The 17,518-nt window shown below is 41.8% G+C and overlaps 1 protein-coding gene across 2 annotated transcripts in view; it reads right to left on the bottom strand.

Annotated features, from left to right (window-relative positions):
- Positions 1–17,518, bottom strand: part of MTMR10 (myotubularin related protein 10) — a 55,998-nt gene that overhangs the window by 18,213 nt on the left and 20,267 nt on the right. For both annotated transcript variants that reach the window (XM_058294830.2, XM_058294829.2), the window contains exons 3-6: positions 15,661–15,797; positions 13,615–13,687; positions 12,990–13,132; positions 9,054–9,144 (exon numbers count right to left, since the gene is read on the bottom strand). In XM_058294830.2, coding sequence (XP_058150813.1) covers positions 9,054–9,144; positions 12,990–13,132; positions 13,615–13,687; positions 15,661–15,672 — 319 coding nt within the window. In that variant the 5' untranslated portion in view covers positions 15,673–15,797. The remainder of the gene's footprint in view (positions 1–9,053; positions 9,145–12,989; positions 13,133–13,614; positions 13,688–15,660; positions 15,798–17,518) is intronic.

Below are 17,518 nucleotides of genomic sequence, written 5' to 3'. Positions count from 1 at the left end.
GGGGGAGGGGGGTGCTACCGCCTGTGACCCGCCAGCAGCCCGGGAAGGCATTCTCAGCAGGCACTGGGGCCACTGCCCTCCTGCGGCGGGCAGCTGACGGCCGGCACAGCGCTCCACCGCCCTGGGGCCAACCTGCATCTTGCCAGAAGGCACCCTTCCCTAAAGAGACGCTTGCCTGACGCTAAGCCCTTGCCTGAACCTTCCATCGTCCTCATTTCCCAATGGAACAAGCAAGCCTCTGTGGCTTCTTTGCCTTTAAGCTCCCTCACCTAAATAACCTGCCCTTTGTTTCCCATTCTGCCCGGTAGCCTCAAAACCCTTCATTTTCCCATGAATATACCATGTCCATCCTAGAGACCTTTTTTTTCACACTGATAATTAGAATCAATTTTATTTTATTGTTTTTTAAAGAAAAGTCACCCTTCAGAAAAGACACAAGAAAGGTATAATTAATACTTTCACCTAATTCACCAGTCATTAACATTTTGCCACATTTGCTTCTTTCTGTTTTGGTTCTCTAATCCTCCAATTGAAAACTAGTTGTGGAAATCAAGATCCACCCTGAAATACATCAATGCATTGAAACCCATTACACCGAATCTGAGACAGCACAGCCACTTCACCTTCTGTGCTTAGTGTAAATGGAAACCTGCTGGTAAGAAGTGAAGGGTAGAAAGCTGGGGCTGCAGGGGAACTATGGGACTCTCAAGGAGACCACTTTAAGATAAGGGGCGCAAGGCCCCAAAGTCAAGGGGACCCCAGCTCTCATTTGTGAGGGTCAGAAGGACATACGCTGGGCAGTGTACAGCCAGAGGGGACGCAGCTCATGTTCCTGCCTTTGAGCAGGTTCGAGAAGGTCCAGTGCTCACTGCAGAAAGCACTGCCCAGCGTGGCTGACATGCTGCCTGGTGGCTCTGTGTGCTTCCAGATCCGGGACACTGGTGTTGGGGTCACGAAGAAAAAGCAGCACAGAAAGTGGCATGGCCTAATATATCCCTGAATTTTGTTTTGTGCGTATGTGTATAATGTGCATGGATTTCAATCTACTGCAAAATAATCATAATTTAAGGTAGGAGGTTTTGCAAAGGCTACGTTATGGCTTGTTTTTTCCCAAGGTTAACAGCAGATCAAAGTGAAGTCATTTAAGAAGTTGGGCAGTCAGAGCTAAGAACCACTGGTGGAGGACAGTGATTGGGGCAGCTGGCCTTTTATGAGAAAAGATCTCCACTACGCAGATCTCCCTCAACACGGAGGTGTGGCTGACTTACATAATGAATGAAGCGAATGGGTTTTCATTCGTGAAATTAGTAGGCTTATTAATCAGCACAAGAAATGTTAGAAATGAGCGCTGATTTGGAAAAATTAAGAGTATTCAAGATATGTGGATTGGTTCCAATAACTGAGACGCTACCCAACCCTTGCACAAGCAGTTGAGACCTGGCGCCCGCAACCTTAGGGCCTTGGGGATGACGGCCTGGGTGAAATCCTAAGGGTGCTGGGTGTGCCATGACCTCAGTGCTCTGGCTGCTAGGAGCCAGCCATCAGTCTCACAGAATCCCACCTCCAGAATAAAGTTTCAGGGGAATCGCTGTAGCTCAGTGGTTGAACACCTGCTTCCCACGTATGAGGTCCTGGGTTCATTCCCCAGTACCTCCTAAAGAAAAAAAGAATGTGGTTTCTCAGCCTCAGCACTACGGATGTTTTGGGCCAGATAATACTTTGCTGGGGGGGGGGGGGCTGTCCTGGGCACTGCAGGATGTTTAGCAGCATCAGGGGCCTCTACCCACTAGATGCCGCAGCACTCCCTTCCCCGAGTTTGGCAACCAAAAAAATCGCCAGACATTGCCAAGTGCTGCTCCCCCTCCACCAGTGAGCAAAACGCCCTAGAGAAGGGCCGTCCAATAGAACTTTCTATGATGATGGAAATGAATTGCTGCACTGTGCAATACTGCCACCAGTCACATGTGCCTTACTGACACTCAAAAGTGTGGCTAATGTGATGGAAAAAGTGAATTTCAATTATAATTTTAATTAATTTCAGTTTAAACCTAAATAGCCACATGTTGCTAGAGGCTGTGGCACAGGATGACATAGCTCAAGAATAATCTCAGATCTGCCTCCTGTGAACCTTTCGTGCAAGCTGATGGAAGCAGCACTTAAAAGGACAGAGCTGGCACTTACTTCACCAACGCTACAAAATAAGTTGTATGAGCCATGTTTTAAGGCTGCCTGCTAAACCGTGGTTGTTTTATAGATTTTCTAACTTGAAAAGAAACAAAACAAAGCAAAACTCGTTCCTACTACGTCTGTCCTTTGAGATGGTTTTTCTCCACCCATGGTTAGAAACGAGTTTACTAACTACCCACCTACTGTCGTCCAGTCCAAACCCACACCAGTCGGCCCTCTGAATCCTGCAGAGATCATTTCACACACAAAGAAACATGGGAAGAAGGGAGATGAACAAAGGCCTTTTCAAGATTCATCACACCGTTTAGTTAACAGCTATTGCTCATCTTGCTTTACTTTCATGTTCTTATTTTCCCCCCAAATTTTATCCATTCTTTGTCATCTAGTTTTGCAAAAGCCGTACCCAGAGCACTGAAAGTTTGAGCTAGTCTCTGCCTTTTATCAAAATAATCTTTCAGCATATCCAAATAATTATGCCATCCAAGCACTGTCTTGGGTACTCTAATTCCTTCAGGGACAGAAACCGATGAATGGTGGGTGGTTCTAAGTGGGCAGTGACTCTGGAACATTTATTTATCAAATCCTAGTTCAAGACAGTATTTTCCAAGACCCTACCATGTGCTCACTGAGAATTTAAAAAAAGGAGGAATAAGACTTGAGTTTTTAGTAAATATTTTTACGGAATAAGTTCTGTAATAATCAAAGTGTGCAAGCAATGAGACAAGACGGGATGTTTGGGTGCAGTGAGCGCACGGGGAGGGCTGAGCTCCTGCCTCTCGCTGGAGAGGAAGGTCGGGCATCGAAGGCGTAACAACTCAACCACACTTGAACAGAGCTCTAAGGGAGGAGCTGGCTGTGGGAAGGTGAACATGCCAGGTGGAGACCAGCAGGAAAAATCATGGCTCCCTGGAGTGGTGGCTGACCACCTTCACCTCTGCTAGCTGGCCTGGGTAAGTCCAACCAGAGAGGAGGAGCTGCAGCTCTGCTGAGGCTCAGGGCCCAGCTGGCACATGGCCAGCGCAGAGATTCGAGTTCCTGGGCATACACCAACCCCAGCACCAACCAGAGTTTCAGTACAAGTGACAGAGGCATGTGTGGAAAGGTCACATCTCAGTCCAAATCTATCATACCCGGGAGCAGAAATTCCAAAGTAGGGCCCACTAATGAGGCACTGAACTCCAGAGCCATCTGCCATGACTGTAGGACCAGGGTGTCCTGTAGCCCTCAGGAGCACCTGACCACACCAGGGAACCAAGAGAGACTACAGCTGCAAGCAGGACAATCCCACCCATCAGCCATGCAGGACCTAAGCCCCCTCTTGATTTAGAGGTGGAGTGGGCATCACCATCCCAGGGTCCTCAGGATGGAGGAATAAAATATGGATTAGAGTGGACTTACTGGTATTCTACTGTGGAATTATTGTGATTCTAGCAATGGAAGAATTATATCACTGATGTGGAGACAATGGCCACAGGAGTTGCTGGGGGTAGGGAAGGAAAAAGAGGTGTAATATTTGGGCAACTTCAGGACTTAAAGTTGTCCTGAATGATACTGCAGGGACAGATGCAGGACATTATATATCCTACCATAACCCACTGAATGGACTGGGGGAGAGTGTAAACTACAATCCATGTTACTTTGGGGCAGTGCTCCAAAACGTATTCACCAAATGCAATGAATACGCCACACTGATGAAAGAGGTTGTTGATGTGGGAGGAGTGGGGGGTGTGGTGAGTGGGGTATATGGGAACCTCTTATATTTTTTAATATAACATTTTGTGTAATCTAGGTATCTTTTAAAAAAAAAAAGACAATAAAAAACAAAAAACCATGGTTCAACTGTCTGACACCCAGGAATGAGACGCGGCTAGAGCACTACGGGTATAAGGGGTAGGGGCAGAGGCTGGACAGTCACATGGGGCCTTGGCTGTGCTGCCCAACAGAGGAGCCGTTGGCCCCATGTGCCTATTTAAATGGAAATGAAACAAATTAAAATGAAATACAATAAAAAACTCAGTTCCAGGCTACGCTGGCGACATTCTAAATGCTCAATAATGCAAATTAAAGATTTCCATCACCCCAGAAAGTTCTACTGGGCAGCACTACTCTAGACTATGAAGGGGCTATGTGCCATGCTAGGAATTAATTTTGTCCTTTAAGTGGCATCAGGATGACCCAGCAGTTCTGATTTGAACATGGCCTGGTAGAAGTTAAAATGCCAAGTGCCAGCACATATCCCAGAGCTCCAGTCCACCTTGGCTCTGTCTCTGGGGTAAAACAACAACTGGAAGGTGTACTGGGAGGGCCTGAACGTTGTGTTACCTCCAGAATGCAAAGCCTTCCTGGAATCTCCAGGCAACTCCCCCCTTTAAACACAGTGTGCCAGGCCACCAACACCTCGGAATGCTGCTCAATACCAGAAAACCCAAATGACCAAATTCAGGGGGAAAACAGCCATGCCATCAGCTCAGCAGGCGCAGAAAGCATGTGATAGAGCTCAACATCTGTTCACGACTAAAAAAACCCAACACCTTCAGCAAACTAGGAGAAAAAGGGAATTTCCTTTAGCTTGACAAATTCTATCAAAAACACACAGCCAACAGCATCCTCGTTAAAATCAGGAACGGAAACGATGCCGGCTATTATCACCAGCCGACAACACTGGTGCAAGCAGACGACCACCACCGGGAGGAAAGGTCCCAGCTGAGAGCTTGGAACTGAATATTTTTTTAGTTTTGAATTACAGACTTGAAAAAGCTAGGATGAGAACATAGTACCATTTGAGATTGTTCTTCTGACAAAATTTAGAGTCAAGAGGAACTAAGAACAGATCAGTTTTTCTGAACATAAAGTGAGAATGTCTACAGGATCTTGTACTGTTTTACAGGTTTCTATTGTTCAAACGTGTACGTGAGACTCCAGCACCCAGGACAAGGCCTTCTGTGTGCTCTGCCCCTTCCGCAGCGAGAGCTGGTTGTGGAAGGTGCGGCAGGCGCTCCAGCTGGCACTCCAAGTCTGGAAATTCCAACGCTTTCCAGGAAGTCCCCGAGGCAGGAGAGCAGCAGCTTACTCTACAAGCAGATCACCAGGAGGGCTTGCAGGCACAGAGGGGCGAAGCGGCTTATTTTAGGAGACCTGGCTCTCTGGACAGCCGCCTGCCTGGGGCTTTAGGACGCAGCCGCTCAGCCGACTGACAGCACCCAAGTGCGGAACGCTCCTGTCCCACGGTCACCTTCCGTGGCAGGTCAGAAGCGCATCCTGGACTGTGTAGAGACGACTGCAGGCGGTTTCTATTTACTTGGGCCCATCCATTTCCAAAACGGTGTCAAGAAACAGCAAAAACACGACAGTGGTCAACGTATGAAAAAAAGACCTTTAGCACTCTGAAGATAACGCAGAAATTACAGAAGGGTGAAGAAGGTAAAAGGAGAACTATGATCATGAAGCAGCTCATGAGAGGCTAGACAACAGAGCAGTTCTTAACTGGGGTGTAGAAAAGAATCCCTCTGGGAGATTCCAGTTTTTGGGTCTGGGGAGGAGTCAGGATGGTTGTATTTCTAAGGCGGTTCAGGTGATCCTGAGGCATGTGGCTGATTAAGAACCACGAATATTCAAGAAACAAAAGGATGAACTGCAATCACTTCTGGCTACACTGAGACTCTTAAGAGAACTGACAAGTAAACTTTAAAAATTCCTGAATGGTTTCAAATGGATTGTGTACTCTGTAAGTGGCTTCAGATAAGCATTTAATGGAAAACCCAATACCAGAGCCTATGTTAATTAAAAGGATACCATTTCTTCTACAAAACACATTTCTGATAATGCACATTTCCTGACATGAGGCTGTATGACAATCTGCGGTTCTGCCAAGCATTTGTCAGCACGTCTGTCACAGAGCAGAGTTCTAGCACCACAGCTGCAGATGACTCCATGAAGTTGTCAATTCTTTAGTCCAGAAGCATAATCTGACATCTTCTCAACTGTACAACAAAGTGGAACTGTACTTTTCAGACACTATTTGCTCAACAACAATCTGATGAAAAAGTGTCTTCCCAGATTCTTTCAAGCGGGGAGGAAACGAGATGATCACCGTTGTCTGTGCTAGAGCCGCCTGCAGTCGTGTGAGATACGCCACAGCCCGTCAGTGCTGCACGTCCGCCTGGACTTTGGAAGCACCTGGAATGTTTTTTTGTCACATGATGCCAGACGTGAAAGAGGACAGCAGAGCTGCTAAGGCCACCTGAAGGGCCTTTCCTTAGCCTACTGCAGAGGACAGCCTCCAGCTTCAGATCTCATCTGTGGAAACAGCTCTGTCACCTACCTGCCTGCAAAAAGGACTTTTTAAATCCTGCCAATGAATCACGGTGTCATTCAGGTCAAGGAGGATTATCAGGCTTCTTTCACCCACACATTATTGAATTCTGACTGCAGTGTGTGGAAAGTACAGGCTTCTTTTGATATTAAAGATGCAGTTTATGCATCTGCAACAGCAGGGAAAGATATTAAAGGATGTCCTTAACACTAGAAGGAACCCTAACAAAACTGTGGTCGAGGGTTATGTTTATGAAGTATCTGGCAAGGGAGGAGGAGTCTGAAGGATATAAAAGAAAAAAGTGTTCCTGAATATTGTAAGTATTACTCATCACATTATGTCAACAATCTATATAAGAGAAGGAGAGGAAGTGATGAAAATAGGAAAATCTGGTAGAAGAGCTACAAGTTGAATCAACAGTTTAAAGAGTACTATTAACCCAGAGATGACACCACGAGTGAAGAAAAATGTGAAAAGTAACTCAATCAGGCCTCAGGTTACCACTATATAACAAGTTTACTGTATTTGCTGAGCCCAAGTCATTACATCACTGCAGAAATCATGGACCAGTACAATGGACTGAATAATTTCTATAAGAAAAAAAAAGGAGCATCAAGGACTGGTCTGCTTAATAAATAAAGTAAAGTGGGGACCAAGGACTCCCTCCTACAGCTCCTGACTTTTAACTTCCGCCTCCTCCTCTCCTGCAGCTCTGGAGGAGGGTACGGTGACGATAGCCTTGGGGATCACAGTTCCCTAACTTGATGATGACCCAAAAGAATATTCAGCTGACTAAGTATCTATAAAACTTTATTTTTAGACAATAAGTGAGATTTTTTTCTATAAACTTTGAATAACTATATTGCTGAAGTCTGAATTGCAATTCGTGCACATTTTGATGAGATAAATTAAGATACAAATGTGTTTTCCAATTTCTAGAAATACAATACTTAAGATAAAAGCTGTTGTGCAAAGCATTATTTTCATAAATCATGTCTACAGTGTTTCTTTTAAAATTTGAAAAAGTACTTACACCAATTTAATGTATTTACAACACAGTGATACAGAAATATGCTTTTTTTTAAAAAAAATTTATTTATCCGCCCCATTCCTGCCCCGTTGTTTGTGGTTGTTGTCTGCTCTCTGTCCATTTGCTGTGTGCTTTCTGTGTCTGCTCGTCTTCTCTTCAGGAGGTACTAGGAACTGAACCCGGGACCTCCCATGTAGAAGTGAGGCACTCGATCACCTGAGCCACCTCAGATCCCTGGTTTGTTTTGTCTCTCACTGTCTCTCCTCTTTGTGTCTCTTTCATTGCATCACCTTGTTGAGTCAGCTCACTGCACCTGTCTGCTGTGCCAGCTTGCCTTCTCCAGAAGGCACCGGGAACTAAATCCAGGACCTCCCATTTGGTAGATGGAAGCCTGATTGCTTGAGCCATACCTGCTTCCCTGAAATATGCTTTTATTATACACACTATTTAAATTACTAAATTACTATGTCTTTTTTTTTTTAATGGTATCGGGGGTGGGGAATGCATCCAGTACCTCATAAGTGGGAAGCCAGCTCAGTCAACCACTGAGCCACATCAGTTCCCTGGGTTGGTCTTTTTGTTTGCTTGTTGTTTGTTTTAGGAGGCACGAGGGACCAAACCTGGGACCTCTGGGAAGCAGGAGCTCAACAGCTTGAGTTACATCTGCTCTCTACTGTCATATGTCCTGAGGATGACTAATTCGTAAGAGCCCATCCAGATCAGGCTGGGGCAAATGGATCTTTCATTATAAATCCTCAATGGATTTATTTTCTTCCTTACTGAATGCGAGAGCACAAGCCTCAGTAGGCAAGCCCTCATCCACATGGGGCCTAAAATGAGACATGTCTCCATCTTGTTAAAAGACTTAAAAAAATGGTTTATTAAAGTTACATTTGCATATAAACAGTATACAAAACTACACAATTATCTGGAATTTTCCTTTGCGATGTCATGGCTGACAGATATGCGAACAGAAAGAACTATTTTTAAAACAAAGTGCTCAGAATACCACTGTCCTTGGTACAGATGCTTATCTTTCTTTTAGCAAACTTATCCAGAAATAGAAAGCCAAGTATTTTGACAATTTAATGAAGCTCACTGAAAGTTTTTAAACACTTCAGCTTTTGCATGAAATGACATCATGATGGAAAAAGGCTATGCTTTTCAAATGTCCTTTAGTTTTCTCCCAGTTTTCTTAAAAGATAAAATTACTTTAACTCAAGATGCTGATTTAGAGGAGGGGACTCTATCTTCCTTCACTATAAAATACAAGCCAAGTGATTCTAGGCAAAATATTTAACATGACACTTAAAAGCCCATGTTTACAGCTGCTCATCGGTTCTTCCCGGTCACTTTTCAAGAAATAATTTAATCAATATTTGGTTCTTTTAGTATATAATACTTCTCTAACAGTTATGAAGCTACAGTCATTAAAGTTTATGTTCTCTGAGGCTTCTGGTAAGCATAAGAATAAAATTTACACAACGTAAAGTTACTCACAATATTTAATATTTTCATATTTACCTGAATTGTGGTATTTTTTCCCAACATATTCAAATGCAAAGAGTAGCTGGAGGTCTGTTGGCTGGGAATAATGAGCTATTGCAAGGCATACCTAGGAAAAATTCTACATTTAGAATTTGATTTTAACACACTTAGTTAAATGAAATGTACAGTAAGGCCTTGACTACTGGACGCTTCATCTTGGGGCAGTGATGATAGTTACTATTTTATATGTCTTTCTGTTGCCCTAGAATGTGAAAGAGCTCCTTGAGGCTGGGTTCCTTGTTCACTGTGGTGTCCCCAAAGCACTGTTTAATCTTCACTCAGTACACGGTAAGTAGCCAACAAGTGTTGATGAGATGAATTTTTAACAGGAAAGTCATTTTATTCAAATAAATAAAACTTTAAGCTAAAGATACATTCTCCAAAGAGAAAGTGACACACTCATTCCTTAAAAAACAAGCAAAAAGTTCCTTTTGGTGGATTATGATAATTAAATACCGGCAATATGGAAGGACTAATATAAGGCATGAAACTTTAAGGATCAAAGCTATGGATTAAAAAATCTGACCTTAATAGAGAAGACAAAATCACAAAAAACAATTAGCAAGAAACTAAAAAAACACTTGATGGCTTGGAGGTACAATTAAAAACTGTGGTTCCGTAGGCTGGTTCCCGACTCGCCCTGTGGCAGGAACTCCGGCTTGCATGGGGTCCAAGGAGCCAGCTCCTCAGGGCCTCCACCTGCTCCTGAGTAACTGAAGCCATGGCCCGGCCCAGGGAAGGACCCCTGGTTGCAGGGCACGCCTGCTGGTGGAAGAGAGCCTCGGGGGAAATGTGGGTGCTGCTATTCTCAACTGCTACTGCTGGAAGGAAGGGCGGAGCTTGAACTGACAGAGCCCTGGGCTAGACCGCGGAGAAAACACTCTTAAATGAGCCGAGAAGAAAGAAGACATTTAAGACATGTAGGTAGAGAAGAGAAGACCTTACTTAAAAAGATTAAACAGTGAGCAAGCAAGGAAAGTTAGTTTATGTCCAATTAGTGTATCTGGGAAGGGTTGATGCAAACTCCATTAGTCAATATGCATGTGTCAACTCAGTTTAAAAAATATTTTAAAAGTGTTTTACAGAATAAATGTTTCCCTTCTTACTAAGTAAAAATATACAACTAAGGGGATGGGTATTAAAGTTTATCATTAGTTTTAACCAGAAATAATGCTTACTGAAACTAACAACATCTAAATTTCTTAACACTTATAGGAGGGCATTCTACGAGGACTCTGCTTCCAAAAATGAGGAGATGGTTGATCTATAATCCCATTCCTAGCCTGTTCAAGGTCTTCCACACAGCACGTCCAGCAGCAAAACCACTTACCCTGGTATCTTGAAAAAGTCCTTATCACTTCCTATGCCTCTGGGCACCATATTTAGTCTATAAGTTTTGTTGCACTTTCCTCTGAAATATTTTCATATTTGCCCCAATACTCTGCACTACATAGCCACATCCTTAAGCTACACTAGCCTTATGGCACCTTTGTGGGCTTTCCCACATTCTAAAAATCCACACCACTAAAGAACTCTCTTCTGAAAGAGTAAACTTTGAGTAAGTGAGTAAGTTTGCTCTCTTGATACTCTGCTGTGATTCCCAGATACTGGCATCACAAATTAAATCTCCTTTTTTCTGATTGTCCACAAAACCAGTTCTCTTCTACCAGATATCCTTTACCTTCCCAATACCTGACCTGCCTTCTCCCCACCCAGTGCCTCTGGTCTGAGAAGAACATGGCTGCACAAGCTCTGTCCGATTTAGCCTTGGAATCTCCTCAGCACAGCCCCGCGCACGCACCCACTCCTCTCAGCCAAGCGTGCTTTCTTGGTAACTTACAACTCTCTCTCCACAGGCTTCCTGGACCCCAACTGCACCCTCAGGAGCCTCCTGTTACCTCTGAACAGTGCTGCTGCTACAAAGGGTCTCTTTAGTTAGCTGTGCCCACAGGATGTACTTGCAAGGTATCCCAAAACAGCTAGGAGGACAGATAAAAACGAGGCCACAGGTGGATCTCTGTTTTACTTCTACCACTAAGTTCGATTCCTCATTCACTCAGCACGTATCTGCGCAGCATCTCCTGTGTTCTAAGCCTGGGGCTGCAGCAGTGAACAGAACAAAGCCCTGTCCGCAGCACGCTTACTCGAGCAGGGAGAGAGCCCGTGCACGCAGCCCACCACACAAGAGCTGTCCAGAGCGCCCGAGTGCTTGTCACTTGTTTCCTTCCTCTGGCAACCAATCGTTAGTGGGGAGCCATCTTTTATGTTGCTACTTTCACTGTTCTCAACTTTCATTTGTTCATCCTCTCTACTAGATAGGGCAAGACACAGCATCTTATCCTCCTTCCCATCTTGCAAAACTTAGCACAATGCCACACACGTTTATGACCAACAAATACTCTGATAGCTCAAGAATAATTCGGAAGCCAAATATGGAAATCAAAAATATGATTTCCACTTAAGACGACCTGTTGAAATGTGATCTGGGAAATACAGTAGAGAGTAAGGGAGATGTAAGCTTTCTGAAAGACTACTGGGCCCACTGTATCAATTTCTTACTTTAAAAATATCGTGACCTAACTCATCTCACAAGTTCCATGATGTCCCTACTGAGATGCAATATATATTGAAGTTAAACTTTTTTTAAGCAGGTTCTTGATGCTTCGATTGGCTAAATTATACACATATTTAAATTCAAGCCAGTGATTCTTAGCTAAAGTATTTAATATACAGTCTACCACCTAAATTAATTCTAAAGTCTTTCTATATAATAGGTATGTCAAATTGGCAAAATGCCAACAACCACAAGCTACAAAACCTAACAGCTGAAAAGGCCTTAAAGTCACCTAGTAGGATTTTTCCTAGTGCAGCACGCTGGCTTGGTTATGCAGACCCTATTTGAAAAATGTTAACCAGAGAGTGCCCACCACACTAGCCTGGTGGTTATACTTTTAAGACAGTCATCTCATGTTTACCATCCTGTGAAAAAGCTGTTGGTTCTAGTCCTAAAAACACATCTACCACCTCCTCACCAAAGTATACGAAGACAGCTGTGTTGAGATCTTTTTGACAGCAACAGAAAATTTACTGCAGTAAGTCTGCTCACCATGGAAAACAAATGCATCCATCTCTTTGCTGGTGCAAAAGCTCCCTTATTTTTGAGAGAAAGGAACTTTCTATTCCACAAAGACACTACTCCTCTATGCCCAATATATCAGAGCAGGCTTTCTCCCGAAAAGTGTATTATCCTCTGCATTTGCTGCGCTCCAGCTTGAAAAAGAAAGGCACCGGGTCCACCAGCTTCACTCCTCGGCCAAAGACAACACGTGGAATCAAAGGACTTTTACCCTGGAATTTTACTCCGCAAGTAAGCAATAAATATTCCCCAAAAGGCAGGGAAAAAATAAAAAGTCTCCGGCTTCTGACTGCCCCTGTCAACTATCATTCAAGTCAACTCATTAAGATTTCGTTGAACTAATATTAGGGCCCTCCATAACTATTTATTTACCTAACCCTAGTGTCACCCAAGTAACAGTTTTCAGTTCTAAGATACTGAATGAAAAATTTTACCAAACCTCAATTGCAATACATCTCTGACTTCTCAATCTTTTTAACAAAGAAAGGAACTAGCTGGAAATGGTTTTAATTTAAAAGTTATGTTAACTTCCACATGATATTCTTTAATATTTTAGGAGCTGATAAAACTTATATAGAATACCTCAGAGCAGCCATAAACCAGTCCAAGCAAATATTTCTATTAACATTCCTGGCTTCGACTTTACTTTAAAAGATATCTGATGACAAGGTCTCCTAAAAATATCTAAGCAATTTAGAAATGACAATTTCTATATAGAAGTGAAATTGGTAAATACAGTGCGAAGTCTAGAACTTGATAAAACTTAACAGTATTACCTTTTTGGCACTTTCGGGACCTGATTCATCAAAGCGAAATCTGACAATTCTGAAATCTTTACAATAAATAATCAACTCTGTTGGATTAAATTTCAGTTTCTGGTTGGGGCCCAGGATTTTCTGCTTCCTTTTGTGGTCATTTACTGAAGGAAAAAAAAAAAAGAAAAAAAAAGAAAACGTGTAAAACTTCTTGTTACTCATTCTGTATAGTTCAACAGTAAATCTTATTAGAAGGTCCTCCATCACTTAAGCACCATTTCTCAGGAAGCTCTTATATTTGTCTATAGTTCTTAGCACTTTGGGTGGTCTGTTTTACTTTGTTTTTGAAGATATTTTAGAAGATTCTTTCCACAAAACCATTTAATTTAATCATTAAAATTTTAATTAAAAACAGTGTAAAAATTCAGAAAATATTTTTAAAAATACACATTCTATATCTCCATTTAAAAATAACTCCTGTTACTTTCACAGTGTTCCTAGGACTCAAGAAAGAAAAAAAAAAAAAAACAGAAAAACTAAACCTACAGAAATAAAGTTCTAACCCAAATATTCGAAAGATATGACTCTTCAAGCAATATTTCCAGAGTGGAATCAACTTATAGATTGAGTAAAGAAGACAACATACCTGTGACAATTTGCTCGATACATGTTAAAGGGACATCGTGTTCACCAAGAAGAAGGTTTCTATAATGGAATTTCTGAAAATAAAGTTATATTCATGTGAATTCTTTTCCCAATAACCTCACCATGGTAATAAAAGCCTTACTTTTAAACGTGATGAGAAATTCAGAAGACTATCTCTGAAAGGGCAAAAAACCTTTCCCTGTGCAGCTGTAGTCCCTAAGAGCAGAACAGGACTTACTGGTATTCTACTATAGAATTACTGTGACTCTAGCAATGGAAAAAATATCATTGATGTGAAGACAACAGCCACAGGAATTGCTAAAAGCAGGGAGAGGGAACAAGAAGTATAATATGGGGGTATTTTCAGGCCTGGAGTTGTCCTGAATGATATTGCAGGGGCAGATGCTGGACATTATGTATCCTGCCATAATCCACTGAATGGACTGGGGGAGAGTGTAAACTACAATGTAAACTATAATCCGTGCGGTGTAGCAGTGCTCCAAGATGTATTCATTAAATGTAATGAATGTGCCACAGTGATGAAAGAGGTTGCTGATGTGCGAAAAGTAGGGGGTGTGAGGAGTGGGACATACGGGAATCTCCTATATTTTTTAATGTAACATTCTGTGTGATCTATGTATCTTTTAAAAATAAATTAAAAATATATTATAAAAAAAAGAGTAGAACAGGATGAGTACAAGAAGCCCACATTGTGTTCGTGTTCTTCCCACCTCTCTCCCCACCCTTTTCAACAGATGAAATTAGGTTAAAATGTATACCACACACAAAAATGTAAAATAAAAAAATAAACCATACACAATACTGCTATCATGTGCAAGATAATCATTTAGCAGGCAAAACATCTGCTTGTCTAGTTCTGGTTAAACTGTTATCAAAATAAATAAAAAGTGCTTCCTAAGGTCATGTGACTTTAATGGGTAAAATCATGCCTTGTTTTTCACTTGTGGAGCTTTTATAGCAGAAAATAACAAATCTTTTGAACGCAGAATATCTACTAGAAATAAAATTCTTTAGAAAAAGCTCTTGCAAATTCTAGCTCATTTTTTCACCTTTTAACTAACATGTTATGCTCATTTACAAAATAAGGACATAGTCGACACCATTACCTTGCTGCCAGTATGGCACGGATCCAAGTGGTTGTTCCCAGTAGTGGAACTGGATTTAAACTACACCAGGTATATTCTCCTCATTTATTGTGAAGCTTGGGGTCAGGGAACACAGTGAAGGTAAAAAAGAAAAACCCTAGACTACATTTAAATAAGCTAGTGTCTGTGTGTACTTGGTTTCTGTAAAATACTTACAGGAGAGAGAATAAGCACCTTCTGTAAGTAAATATTATGCTAAGTTAATGAATGACCATATGAAATGCACAGATTCTGCAATTCAAAGTTTACAATTGATAACCAAATAGTTAAAGAGCAATTACTATTATAAATGAAAGAGCTAGGGAGGTTGTGTACAACACTTTAGAAATCAAAACAGAAAATAAGAGCTGGGAGATAAGTCCAAGATTTTTAAATTAATCCAATGAACATCTAAATTTTTAAAAACCAGAATTATATGAAATTGTTTCCTAGTAAGAACATAAAATAGCAAGGGTTATTAAAAATAACTCTATCAATATTCTCCTCTAGTTCAACTATACACTAGAAATTAGAATTTGCCTTTTTTGAAAAAGAGCCAATTCAATAAAATACCATGAAATCAGTAAAATGTGCAATATTTATAAAATGACTGGCTAAATAAATTTCTTATTTAGACAATAATTTGCCTTGTAATTAAGGATTTTATTTTTATAAGCAGATTAAGAAAATCAGAGTAACTTAAAACCATCCCACTCATTTTACTCCTTAAATCCCAACATATTCTTTAAAACTTATTTTGAATTTTAATAGAATACATCCCCAACATTATATTAATCAGTTATCCTACTGTATCATAATTTTTCCACACCTGTGAGTTATATAACTATGTACTTAGAGTCAAAAGCCTTGATACAATTAAACAGTGTACAAATAAAACATACCTGTAATGGCATTGGATCATCCGTAATAAAGGAAATTTTGAAGTTACTGCATATCAGCTTCCCCCACAAATCATACTGACTTGTGTGCGTTGCAATACATTTTCGTACAAAATTGACTTCATTTACGACAATTTCTCCTTTAAAAAAGAGAAAACCCTTGCATGAGCAGTCACTGAGTGACTAGGGTGCCGACCAGGTGCCAGGCACTGTTAGCACGTCACGTCCCCACAGCAGCGGCGCGAGGCAGTGCTCTTCCTTTTTAAGACAGAAATGGAGGCACAAAGAGGCCAGGGGTCCAGGCTGGCTGCACCAGAAGGGCTGCACCACTGCACCCCACAGCAGCTCACCATTCTAGATTAGTATTTACAGGCCACGGCCTTGTTTCTGCAGCCACCACCCTGGAGGTGGAAATGAGGCATGCGCAGGACACCCTATTAGACTACCCCCGCGCACCCCCCCCAAACAAGGGGCTCATCACAGCACCTCTGGGCTTGTGTCCAGCCCCTCCCTGGGCTGAGAGAGCCACCTCAGGAGTGCGTGTGCAGAAAGCGGGTACACCTCCCCTCTTAAACACCGAAACTGATAAAAACCACCTTTTAAAGACATTTTATTTTATTTATTTTTAAGATTTATTTATTTATTTATTTACTTCCCCCCTCCCCCGGCTGTCTGTTTTGTGTCTATTTGCTGCGTCTTGTTTCTTTGTCCGCTTCTGTTGTTGTCAGCGGCACGGGAAGTGTTAAAGACATTTTAGAGGTCTACTTTTCTGCTTCTTTCTGGAAATGTGCTATCAGCTATTTATCAGAGTCGGATATTTACCAAACACAGTTTACGGTATTAAAAGGCATCCTGGAGAGGAAACAAACTATATTCTTTTCTTCAAAGTATTCCTTGGTGGGAAATTTAAAATGAGTTTGATTAACATGTGATGATTTCCTAAAGCTACGTCCTTGACTTCTTTTACATAAGGGATGAGAAATACTGCATTATTTATTTTCAGGTTAAAGGTGAAATTTTTAAAAAAATTGAAAAGTTAAATCAAGCTTTCCTCAGCAATTAAAGTATAAGTTAGTTGGCAATAAAATTTTAAAATAAAGTCTTAGGGTTAAAGGGTGAGATGAAAGACATAAATGTGAGAAACCAAAACAAAAGCGTTAATGTGCTTTGAAAAGAATATTTTTCTATAAATTTATTTAAGGTTTAGTTATCGTTAAACCTTTTCAGTATCTAAAATCCAAACTAGAACCAGGGATATTTTCACACAATTAGGCTTCAGGGTCAACAGTAGAAAAGTTAGGCAACTGATGTACTTCCCTAGTCCTATCATGTAAGAACCTTCACCTGTGATGGATAGGAGTCCGTTTACCGACAAACCCCAACATGTACCAATTCGTGAAAAAAAAAATACAGAAGGCTAGTGTTAAGAACAGCAGCTAACATTTACTTGATGATTTCCTTCAAATCTGCTCAGGTCAAATTCTTGACTCAAACCACCTGAGAGATTTTCCATCCTGAAGACAAGCCTGCTCCAGGCAGAGGCTGCATGCCTCGCTCCAGGCCACAGCCTCTGCGCCCTCCGGCTCCCCAGCCAGGGGTCTCCGCCCCCTCCCCCAGCCAGGGGTTTCCGCCCAGGCTCGTGCCATTTCCTGGAACCGTCTTTCCTCCTCCCTTAGCCCAACCAAGTTCTCAGGAGGGCCTTTTTTGGATACCCCCATCATATACTTGTAATTCATAGGACATAACACAGCTACAACTCTATATGCCACCGAGAGTCAGAAGGTGGAAGACACTGATTTTTGGTGAATGCTGAATTTTAGTGCCTAGACCAGTAAGGTATGAGCGCCTTAAATGAATGAAT

Source organism: Dasypus novemcinctus, chromosome 3 (genome assembly GCF_030445035.2).
Source record: "Dasypus novemcinctus isolate mDasNov1 chromosome 3, mDasNov1.1.hap2, whole genome shotgun sequence".
Taxonomy (NCBI): domain Eukaryota; kingdom Metazoa; phylum Chordata; class Mammalia; order Cingulata; family Dasypodidae; genus Dasypus; species Dasypus novemcinctus.
The sequence above is the reverse complement of the archived record's forward strand: the minus strand, read 5'-3'. Positions and strand labels throughout refer to the sequence as shown.